This window comes from Pediculus humanus, genomic scaffold (assembly GCF_000006295.1).
Source record: "Pediculus humanus corporis 1103172107869 genomic scaffold, whole genome shotgun sequence".
NCBI classification, from domain to species: Eukaryota; Metazoa; Arthropoda; class Insecta; order Psocodea; family Pediculidae; genus Pediculus; species Pediculus humanus.
The window spans coordinates 133,737-145,748 of NW_002987447.1; the positions used below are offsets into that span (position 1 = coordinate 133,737).

The 12,012-nt window shown below is 25.5% G+C and overlaps 3 protein-coding genes across 3 annotated transcripts in view; 1 reads left to right on the forward strand and 2 right to left on the reverse strand.

Moving 5' to 3' along the window:
* Positions 1 to 597: 597 nt before the first annotated feature.
* Positions 598 to 3,096, forward strand: Phum_PHUM388310 (follistatin, putative; the record flags this gene model as incomplete). The annotated part of the gene is made up of 4 exons (XM_002428469.1): positions 598 to 727; positions 861 to 1,082; positions 2,233 to 2,457; positions 2,795 to 3,096. The coding sequence occupies 4 exons, from the start codon at positions 598 to 600 to the stop codon at positions 3,094 to 3,096; spliced, it is 879 nt and encodes a 292-aa protein (XP_002428514.1).
* Positions 3,097 to 3,940: 844 nt separating this feature from the next.
* Phum_PHUM388320 (asparagine-rich protein, putative) lies at positions 3,941 to 6,753 on the reverse strand (the record flags this gene model as incomplete). Its single annotated transcript, XM_002428470.1, has 4 exons — positions 3,941 to 4,222; positions 4,301 to 4,644; positions 4,712 to 4,947; positions 5,399 to 6,753. The coding sequence occupies 4 exons, from the start codon at positions 6,751 to 6,753 to the stop codon at positions 3,941 to 3,943; spliced, it is 2,217 nt and encodes a 738-aa protein (XP_002428515.1).
* A 1,798-nt stretch (positions 6,754 to 8,551) lies between these two features.
* Phum_PHUM388330 (uncharacterized protein) overlaps positions 8,552 to 12,012 on the reverse strand; it is a gene marked incomplete at both ends in the record, with an annotated part of 5,589 nt that continues 2,128 nt past the window's right edge. The window contains 13 exons of the mRNA XM_002428471.1: positions 8,552 to 8,628; positions 8,709 to 8,950; positions 9,041 to 9,143; positions 9,239 to 9,329; positions 9,418 to 9,547; positions 9,616 to 9,761; positions 9,847 to 10,060; positions 10,183 to 10,379; positions 10,487 to 10,673; positions 10,749 to 10,904; positions 10,969 to 11,117; positions 11,488 to 11,519; positions 11,583 to 11,619. Coding sequence (XP_002428516.1) covers positions 8,552 to 8,628; positions 8,709 to 8,950; positions 9,041 to 9,143; positions 9,239 to 9,329; positions 9,418 to 9,547; positions 9,616 to 9,761; positions 9,847 to 10,060; positions 10,183 to 10,379; positions 10,487 to 10,673; positions 10,749 to 10,904; positions 10,969 to 11,117; positions 11,488 to 11,519; positions 11,583 to 11,619 — 1,761 coding nt within the window. The remainder of the gene's footprint in view (positions 8,629 to 8,708; positions 8,951 to 9,040; positions 9,144 to 9,238; positions 9,330 to 9,417; positions 9,548 to 9,615; positions 9,762 to 9,846; positions 10,061 to 10,182; positions 10,380 to 10,486; positions 10,674 to 10,748; positions 10,905 to 10,968; positions 11,118 to 11,487; positions 11,520 to 11,582; positions 11,620 to 12,012) is intronic.

The window sequence follows — 12,012 nt, forward strand, 5'->3', positions numbered from 1 at the left end:
GGTAGAAGGAAAAAAAAGGAAAATCTTTGTCATGAAAAACCAAAAAGTAATTAATACCTGTTATTAAAAATAATTATTACTTATTAATAATAGTAATTTTATCATTATTATTATTATTATTATTATTATTATTATTATTATTATTATTATTATTACTGTTTATAATAATTGACGAAAAATTAAAAAAGTTAAACGTGTTGACGACGAGTAAAATGTTACAAAAAAAAAAAAAACATTAAAAACGTCATTAAAAAAAAAAAAAAAATTTAAAATAAATATTTGAAATTATAATTAATAAAAAACAACGACGACAAACAACAAACAACGACAAACAACAAACAACACTTGAGCAATGTTTGTAGTATTATCGTGTCTCGTCTCCCACGTTTTTTTTTTTTTTTTTTTTTTTTTTTTTTAATATTCTATAATTATAAAAACATGTTGAAAAATAAAATAATAATAATAATAATGATTACTTTACCGTATTTGATTTTTACACAGTAGGATTGTTTGTTTGTTTGTTTGTTTGTTGCAGGAGGTATTTGTTGGACGACTACAAACAAATACGGACGTTGCACTGATATACTATCTGAAAAAATGACAAAAGAAGAATGCTGTAGTCAATTTACAAATGTAAATACGGCATGGAGCAACGAAGATATGGATTCTGGAAGTTTATTCTTTTTAAGAATTTTAGGAGACGGAGTACCTTGCCACTCGTGCAAAGGTGAGATTCACGTGAGTTTCTTCTACCCCTTGTTACTTTTTTTTTTTTTTTTTTTTTTTTTTTTTTTCTTTTCTTTTTCCAATATATATATGCATATACATATACATATATACATACATAAAAAAATTTTTAGAAACTTGTACTGGTGTCGAATGCGGTTCGGGTAAAAAATGCGTCATGCGTTCCGGACGTCCCAAATGCGTTTGTTCTCCCTGTAAAGAAAAAGGAAAAAATTCAAGGGGACCCGTTTGCGGTACGGATGGTAATACTTATTTGAATGTTTGCCGTATAAAAAAAAGAGCCTGCAGAAGGAAAACTCCGAACCTTACGGTGGCTTATAACGGTTTTTGCCAAAGTAAGTACTTTTTTCCCTCCCTTTTCTTCCCTTTTCTTCCTTTCGAACCTTTTTTGAAATTAATATAAAATCGTTAAATGATTCGATTAAACTGAAAAAAAAAAAAAAAAAAAAAAAATTCCGGAAAATTCCCTCAACGTATAAAAACGTTAAAATAAGGAGTCAAGTCATACCTTATAATAATAATAATAATAATAATAATAATTGTTTTTAAATGTAAAATTGCAATATATGTATATAGATTTGCCCTTCAGTTAGATAAACTATAAAAGTTCAATTCAAATTTATTTTTTTTTTTTTTTTTTTTTTTTTACGTACATTTTGTAATTATTATTATTATTAAGTAAAAAAAAGAGGAAAGACGTCAAAGTTTGAAAGAAAAAAAAAAAAAAAAAAAATTCGATTAACCTTTTATTACTAAAAAAAAAAATTGTGTAATCGTTTTGAAAAGAAGAAGGAGAAGAATTTTTTTTTTTTTTTTTTTTTTTTTTCAATTTAAAAAAAAAAAAAAATTATTCGATCTCACGTTTGGCAACAACAACAACAACAACAACGAAGACGAAGAGGACGAAGACGGTGGGGAAAACTTAAATAATAATAATAATAATAATAATGCTAGTAGTAATTATCCTACGAATGGTTTTAAATAGGTAACTGTCATTGACCCTATTGGACCTAAACCACTAAAAACACTCCATGAAATAACAACATACCCGAAATAAATTTTTTTTTTTTTTTTTTTTTTTTGTAAGCAACCGGTTGTGGATTCAATTTTTGTGAGACTGATTTTTTTTTTTTTTTTCTACCTTCCTTACAGACATCCTTCCCACGCACGCAAACACTCCTTGTTTTTGCCTATTTATATTTGAGGGAAAAGGAAAAAACATCATCGTGTCTGCAAATAATCAAATATTCTGACTCAAATTACATGTTAATGTTAAATGTTCAACTGTATAATTCATGTCGTGATTTTTTTTTTTTTAAGAAATAACAAGAATTAATAATGATAATTTATCTCGTCTCGTCGTCGGTTGTATTTATAAATAATTAAATTAAAACTGGAAATGAAAAAAGATGGAAAAAAGGATTCCAGTGTTTTTTTGAATAAAATGTATATAAAAGAGTTTTTTTATTTTCCGTTACGTTTCAGGTAGTTGTGATCGTATTAAATGTCCGGATGGAAAATATTGTCTTTTAGATCAAAATCTAAGTCCTCATTGTGTTCGATGCATGATAAGGTGTCCTAAATCTATGGAAAATTCAAAACCCGTTTGCGGTACCGATGGTATAACATACGAAAATATTTGTCTTCTAAGGCAAATGGCATGTAAAAAAGGAAAAGCAATACCGGTGGCCTATAAGGGTAAATGCAAAGGTAAACAACAAAAAATTTCCTTCAATGAGTCGTTACGTAAAAAAAAAAAAAATATCCACGTCCCCCGAAGTATAGTACATAGTCGAGTCAGTTAGTTTACTACATAAATATTTACGGCCACATAAAAATAAATAAATAAATAAACGACTGGAAACGTAAAAAAGCCTTAATATTTCAGTCGAGGTTGCACCTACAAGTATGCATCCTTGAGAAGGTGATTGATGCCCACGGACTAAAGTCGAACGACTACTACGTTTATCAGAATTTGTGTGCGTAAACAAATTCGGTCCAATTTCCGATTTCCGGTTGGGGTTCAACGAGGTTTTCTTATTCGCAGCAAGAGCGTCTTGCGGAAGCATTCGATGTAAGGATCGCCAGGCCTGCTTGACAGATTCATATTCGGGTTTGCCCCGTTGCGTTACTTGCACGTCGCGATGCCCGTCAGTCAAAACCAAAGAATTTCGAGGACCCATTTGCGGAACAAACAACAAAACTTATCATTCATGGTGTCACATGGTTAAAGATGCGTGCGCAACAGGTTTCGTCATTGAGACTAAATTCCAGGGGATCTGCGAGGAAGGAGGTAAGAGGTCATTCTCGATAAAGAAAAACAACAATTTCACGATGATCGTTATGTAAATATCTTAATAAATTCATTTTTTTTTTGTAATACTTACTTTTATCAAATGATGATGATGATGATGATGGATGATATATTAAAACATTTTGAATTGATATTCACATTAATATTGGTTCTTCTTAATTATTGGATCTTTTCTTTTTCTCTTTATAGACCAAAATACTGAGATTGTACCAGTGACGTCATTGGTTAATTTATCAACTTATTTATCCTCGCCGTCTGATTTTCAATAAATAATAATAATAATAATAATAATAATAATAACTATCGATAACAAAAATAAATATTTAAAATTATTAATTTATGGGATGAAAATAATAATAATAATAATAATAATAATAATTATTGTTAATATTAAAAATTTATATTAAACTAAGGTATTGCGCTTTCTATAAGACTTATAATGTATATTTATTTAATCGCAGCATATTTTATGCATTATTATTATTATTATTATTATAATATTATTAATTTAATTTCAAAATTAAAATTTGCAATATAAGCTTTACGATTTAATTTTTTGTTTTCTATATATTTATATTTATTTACCTTTTTTTTATTACCTTTGAAAAAAAATCAATTAAATCACTCTTTAGAGAGAGAGAGAGAAAAAAAATAAAGAAGAGAAACCATTGAAATAAAATGACGATCCTTAAAAACTTTCGTATACATACTCTTATATATATATTTAATCATAAATATACGTTTTTTGTAAACATTCACAAAAAAAAAATTTCGCTTCGTTTACGTAAATAAATAAATAAATAAATAAATAAAGAATATGAAATTTCTATATAAAATTCTGAATAATAATAATAATAACTAGCCTAAAAGTAAATAAAATTAATCGATTTCAAAGGGCTTTATTTGTCTTTCACCTTCGTTAAGAAATATAATTAATGCTTTATGTAATAAATACACTCCTAGATTAAGTTTATCTTTGGTCGGCCAACAAGAAACTACACCATAATATTCTCCTATTTTAACATTTTTAAGATTCGATAAACCCATGGCCGCTATCATGGCAGCTTCACGCGTAAATGCTTCCACGGGAATTATATTTTGAAAAACTTGAATGCAAATCACACCCAAACCTTCTTTCCATATTTCTATTATTTGATTTATCTGAAAAATAAGAAGTAGTTAGTATCCATCTTGTAGTTATTTTTTTTTTTTTTTATCATTAATTTTAACGAGACAAACTTTTTCGTTAGAACTGTGACTTTGTTTTTTCCAACCGGAAACAGCTTCGTGTAAATGTGCATAAGGTCTACATCTTTTTCCTTTTCCTATGTAAAAAATTGAAGATAAAAAACATTTCCAGATATTTATCATCGTCGTTTCGTGAGCTCTTTCGGGTAGATTTAACGATATTCTTGGATCTAACAATAAATAATTAAACGACGTTTTGTTATTTCCTTCTCTCCATTTAGGTTTGATGAAATTTTCAAACGATCGACACATTTTCTCTTCCAACGTACGATAATTTATTATTTTATTCATGTTTTCTTCATTGGATAAAGTTTTTTGAAGGGCCGTAGAATAAACTAAAACAAAAAAAATTTTCTTAAAAAATTTTTTTACACAAAAAAATTACAACTTCCAATAAATCACCTCTTGGCAAAATTTTACACTCTGAATTTTTAACAATTGGTTTTTTTTCCTTTTTCATTTTTTTAAGTTTTTTCAGGTACACTTTTTTAGTTGTTTTCGTGATAGGTCCGGGATTACAACCTAAATTAATAAGCTCACATCTCAACGAATCTGAATTATTACTGTTGTTTAATGATATGGACGATGTGGACGAATGAGCGGAAACGTTTTCATCATCCTCCGTATCCGAAAGAAGGCTGGAAAAAAATAATAATAATAATAATAATTTGAAAGAGAATTATTATTAAATGGTGGTGAATTATAATGGGAAACATACCTATCAATAAAATTTTCGAAAAAAAATAAAAAATAAAAAAATTTTCCAAAAAAAAAAAAAAAAACTGGGAAATTTAAGATAAAATTTATTAACGAAAAAAAAAAAAAAAAAATATTTATTTGAAGATTTACGTTCCGGGAAGCTTTGGGTTAAAATTTCTATTTGAACACAGTCTCTTCAGTCAAAGATTTTTCTGACCTAAAATTGAAAAAATAATAAGTTTTAAAATTAATTTATATATATATATATATAAATTATAACTAAATTGGATGAAAAATTATTGATAAGATTAATTTGAGACTGTGTTCTAAAAACCTCCTAAAAATAAAATTAATTAATAATTATTTTATAATTCCAAAAGGTTATTGTACCTGATGACAGGAGTAAAATCCTTTTCCTCATGAACTTCTATTACAACTTCATCATTATTTATTATTTCTTTACGTTCTTCGGGTATACTAAAAAAGCTAACGATTGAATCGTTGTTTGGATTTTGATTGGTTAATTCCGTGCTCAAATTTGAATCGTAAGGAGTCAAATACAATGTCGAATCATCAGAATTATTTTGAGGTAATGTTGAAGTTTGAATATTTTGTAAATTTGTTTCTTCAACGTTTGAATCAGACTCCTGAATATTATAATTATTAGTCAATTCAGAATTAGATGCACTTAAATCAATTGTATCATTACACAAATTACTTTTTTCCCCTTCGTTTTCTTTCATTACATGTGTAGCATAATCTGACATGCTTTTCAACATGCTTTTATTAACTGAATTTAATTTACACATTTCAAATTTGTTTTTTTTTTTAATTAAATGACCCAAAATCATTTGATTATTTTTCAACACATTCGAATTGTTAATTGATTCCTTATTTAAAGTATTTACTTCATTTTGTCCTCCTGAATTTTCTTCAGAAATTCTTAATCTAGATCTACGGCGAACTGCTTCTTGAAGTTCAATTAAAAGTTGACCTCTTACATCAGTTGGATCTACATTGTTACTAACTTTTTCAGGATTTTGGTCAGATGAATTCGATGGTGATGTTTCAATGTGAATTGTAGATATAAATGTTTGCTTGTCACTTATTGTATTTTTTGAACCTTCATTCAAACTGCCATCGATAAACAATTCACATGATGCATTATGATTATTTTTAGTCCAACCCATTTCTAACTTTTCTGGTTTTCTCCAACAATTGATTTCCATACAAGAAGAATTTACTGTAGGCTCAAAGTATTTTATTTTATCTTGAATCGGAGAAGGAGAATCAGACTTATTATTTTTGGTTTGAGTCATTGCAGACTTAGTCGAGATTTTAAGAGTGTCATAAACAGACAATTCATTTTCTTTATTCGATAATATTTTTTGAAAATTAAATTCTTTTCCAGAATTAAATAACTTATCAAAATTTAATGTTTGTTTCGATGAAAGTGTGGTAGATAAATGCATTTGTTGAAAGTGATGAAGCATTTTAATAGTTTTCCACTCCTGTTCTTCGAATGCATAATTAAAAGCATTTTTTTTTTCATCATCTTGCACCCATGGATCTCCACCATTAATAAGCAATAAATGTAAAATACGATTTCTACCCCATCCTGCAGCTACATGTGTTGGTGTCACACCATCTGTAGATCGAGTATTCGGATCTCCTCCACATCTCAAAAACACTTTGGTAACTTTATAAGCAAAATTTTCAGATTGATGGCCAATAATAAGGTGCATCAAACATACACCTTTATTAGGAATTATTGTATTGGGATTAATTTTCCCATTGAAAATTAGCGAATTGATCGAGCTGAAAATTTAAAAAAATTAATTAAATTTTTAATATAATATAACCAGTAATAAATTATGAATTTGTTTTACGAATTAATCATTTTTTAGGCAAACATGTAAAGAAGTAAAAACGTAAATAATAAAAAAAATGATAATTTTTCTAAAAAATTTTTTTAAAAATAATTAATTAGAAAAAAATTGAAAACGCGAAAATTTTTTACGAATAAATATAAAACTGATAAAAAATAAAAAATTTATTTTTTTATAATTTTAGACAAACTTACCTAATATCTTTATGATCAAAAGCGCGGAGAACCTTTTTCAGAATCAGCGGTTCAATCATTAGATACGTCGTTTATATTTACATTATATTATTTTAATAAATAATTAGATTTATTAAAGTAGATTTAGATTAAGAAAAAATGATAAAATGAAAGCTTTAATGTGCTATCATTAAGTTGTTGTAACGTTTTAATTCGAGTAAACGGTTTAATTCATCTGACCGTTACATGTTTCTGCTTCCACGAAAGTAAAATTTATTTTCTAAGATGCCTGTGAATTGTGTAATGACGTATTTGAACGATGGCAAATTTTGCTGTGAAATAAATTTTGTTTATTTTTGTTGATAATAATTTAAAATTACGACAAAAGTATTTTAATTTTTTTTTTTTTTAATTTCGTTAAATGGATTGAAAAAATTTTTTTAATAATTAAGCAAAAATACGTACAAAATTTATTTCGTTTAAATGCATAATTTTAAATTTTAAATGCTGTCTTTTTAAAAATTAATAACATTAATAAATACAATTTTAATAAATTATTCAACGTAAATATAAAATAAAATTTTAAAAATAAATAAGTAATACCTCAAGCGATTAAATAATAAATAAATAACAAATAATAAATTTTCAATAAACTTATTACACTTTTATACAAATACAACTAAAAAGCCAAATTTAAGTTAAAATTTTTTTTCACTAAAAATTAAAAATCTTATAAAATAATGTTTAAAAAAAAAAATGATTTTATAAATAATTATGAACTAATTTTATATGCAAGTATCACAAGTCAATTTTTAATGAAAATTTATTTCAAATTAAATCTTGTTATATCAAGAAATAAACTTTTGTGATAAATAATAAATTTTTTTAATATATAGATATTTAGTTTAGTTTAGATAAAAATTATTGATAATGAATAATATACAAGTTAGCATTTGAAAAATCACCAAAAAAAAAAAAACATTGTGAGAAAATTACATAAATTAAATTGAATATAAATAAATTACGAATAAAAATAAATTTTTTAATCAAAATTTAAAATAAAAAAATCATGGCAAAAAAAACTTGATAAAATTTCGATAAGCTTTAGAAAACATTTTATTGGCACTCGTATAAAACCAGTAAAATATTTTTTCATTTAAAAATTACAAATAAAATTAAATTACTTGTTACGACATTTAAAAATTTATTTATTTATTTATTTTTAATTTAATTTAAATTACCTAAATGTAACGCTTTCTATTTTAATTAAAATTTTTTTTTTTTTTTTTTTTTTATTGCAATTTAATTGAACAATAATATTTATTTAATTTTAATTGTGAAAGCTCAAATTATTTTTTTTTTTTTTATCGATAAATTTTTAAATTTATTAATTTATAACAATAATAATACTATAAGGTGATTAATTTTTTTTTTTTTTTTTTTTTTAAAACAATAACTTACATTATTAATAAAATTATTCACTATGATTTAATTTTTTTCCTTTGATCTCGTCGTTTATCCATTTCTCCAGATGTATAAGGACGTAGTTCTTTAAAGGCTATCTGTAGAGAAAAAATTGATGATGATGATGATGATAATAATAAATTTATTTCATTTAAATTTCCATTCGTTTTATACTTTCAAGGTATTTTAATAAATTATAATATCTTACCAAATCTTCGTCGTCTGGAACTCTTGAAAGTAAATCTAAAATTTCGTTGTTAGGTATCGTGTGAGGCCTTAAAAGTTTTCTAGAAAATCTATTAACACCGATCATCATAATTAAATATCTAACAGGTACGTAGTATAATACAATCGTCGCAATCAACGTAAGGCCAATTGCTAAGTAACTTAAAAAAGGTACCGTAAAATTAAAAGTGCTGAAACGTGAAAAATAAAATACATTTTTTTTTTTTAATTTAATCCATTTAAAAAATAACAGAATAGTATAAAGAAAAATTTTAATGTACTTTTTAATTTGCTCTCCCAAAGATGCAATAAATCCGATTGCATTTTGAACGGTTTGAGTAACTTCTTGAATGGCTTGAAGACGTTCTTTTAAACTTTTCTTTTCTTCCTAAATAATAATAATAAGGATTAGATTGAAAACCCTCAACCGAAAACAAATTGAAAAAAAAAATACATAAAAAAAGTAAAAATAAATAAACTTGCTTTATCTTTCTCATCATCGTCGTCATCTTCGTCGCCTATGACGTCATCAATATTATCGACACATTTCCCTCCGGTTAACCATAAAACCTAAATAAAAAAAAAAAAACAAAAAAGACTTTAAAATACTTTTGAAATTAATTAAAATGAGTAAATGTAATTTTAAAAAAAAACCAACCATGTATTGTTTGAGAAAGATAATTATCAAAGCAACAGGAATCATGTAGGGTTCGAAGTAATAACAAATCCCAACAAAAAAAACAAGAGCAAAAGCACTTTGGGCAGGACTTTCCCATTCGAAACAGTCTCTGAAAAAAAACAATTTTTCCCATTATTTTTGGTACTTTTAATTTGATATAATTAAAAAAATACTCACTGAATCATTTTACCCCAATCTATGATAACCATAATAATTTGTTTAAGTCTAAGAACATTTTTAACAAAAATTTGCCTTTTGAATTTTGTTTCTCCCTGCATGTATTTGCATTCTTTCGGATTCAATGTTCTAATGCAGGCTCTAATCTAAAATTCATTCAAAAATTTTTTTTTTTTCCGTTACACTTCTTATTATTAACCCGTGGATAATGGGAATAAAAAATTCACTCACTGGATTCCATAAAACGTGCATTTCCAGTAGAATCATCGGACAATTTCCTTTTGCTCTACCGTGAAGTTTTTTATCTTTAAGGCAGTACCATTTTTTCTCACCGTTATGTATACGAAGAAGAGGTATGCTAACTTTACCCAAAAATTCAACTTTATGATCTCTATCTTCGTCAAAAACGGTCACTTCTAAAACTGAATTAATATCTTTCACGTTGCTAAAAAAATTTTTAATTTTTTTTTTTAATAATTTAATAATAAAAACGTCATTTAAAAAACAATTTTTTTTTTAACTGTGACATATTTTTTTTTTTTTTTTTGGCAAAATATCTCATCTTACAATGTAAAAATTTTCTGCCACGATGGAGACAAAGTTTTATATTCGGTTTGTGTTTGTAATCGAGCATTAACGAGTTCCAAAACGCAAAAAGGATCAGATTTTCCACCCAAATCCGCTGCTGCGAGTCCTGTCGCTCTGTAAACTTTTACCGTTAAATGACCGACATCTCGTAAATTATGAAATGAATTTCGTAATGCCTGAAAAAAATCTATCATTTAAACATATATCACGATAAGTTTTCCTTTTTCTTTTCTTTTTTTATTACTCACATATGCATCATTTTCTCATTTAAAAGAACACTCACATATCTTTTCTCAATGTTTTTCCTTTCCCTGCTGTTTTCTTCATAAGTCGTCAAATCAGATATAGTTTCGGATGCTGTAGTACCACTTATTGTAAGAAGTAAATGTATTGTACCATCTCCTTCTTCTAATTCTTGCCATAATCCGTGAGTTTTTTCTCTATCCAATAAAGAAAGATCGATTGTACACCTGAAATATCATCATCATCATCATTACTATTTTATTTTTAAAAAATATTAATTTAATTAAATTTTCTTCTCTCACCTCCCTAAAAATTCATCACGAGATTTATCTTTATGCCATATCGTGACTTCCAATTCTTGATTTTGATCATCGTACAAATGAAGATCGAATTGTTCAAGCCAACTTGGATTACTCGTTTTAAATGCAATTTTACTTTTGTATTTTTCACTTCCCAACCTATAAATAAATTTTCATTTATAAAAAAAGCAAAAATAAACAAAATGGGCAAGTTGTAACCGACCTGAATTTGACAAAAACATCGCAATAATCATCGACATCAACTTTTTGTAATTTTTTTCCTTCTACTAAAACAATGGTAACGACAGAACTCCATATTTGACTTTTTAAACGACGATTTACTTCACCGATTTTATTACTCTTTTGAAAATACTAAAAAAAAAAAAAAAAAAAAAAGAAAAAAAACTAAAATGATACTTTCGTGTTAAATCCATATTAATAATAATTGCTGATTGTATTTTTTTTTTTAAAATCTTCCACACGTAATTAAAAAAGAAATTAATTACGTGTCGAATTAAAATAAACCCAGTCACCAAAAAAATTTTAGTTTAAAAAATTAATTAATTAAAATTACAAGTGTTCTTTTAAAATTTTCTTTTAATTAAAACGATCGGTTAAAAAAAAAAAAAAAAACGAAATTTTTTTTATTACGTGCCATAAAATTTAATTGAACAATTAACTACTGTTTCGTCCATAAAAGAAAAAAAAAAATTTGACATTTTGCTCGATGTCGAAAACTTACTTTTATTTCGTTACAATGTTTAAACATTACAACTTTTAATTAATACTATTTATTTATTTATTTATAAAAAATATTTCTCTCTCTCTCTCTCTCACCTTCATTACATCCCGCAACTTTAACAATTTTTTCACTCTTTGAATTATTATTATTATTATTATTATTATTTTGCTGACACGTTTTATTTTATTCAATTTTTAATATAGGTCCCATACACATTTTTTTTTTTTTTCCTTTCGAGCTTTTTGAAAAGAAGCAAAAAAATTTATATTTAAACAAAAGAATTATAATTTATTGTCACAATTTTAAACCTTTGACTTGTTTTTCTTTTTTTTTCATTAAACTGAAAAATAATTAAATCGATAAATTTGATAACGGATAAATCCACGGATTTGAGATTTAATAACGGCTTTTCCGATCGATTATCAAAATTTTTCTTGCCGTTATCATTATTATGTAATTCGAAAATATTCCTTTTTTTTTTTTTTTTTTTTAATATTATCACAATTTAAATTGATTTAAATTATT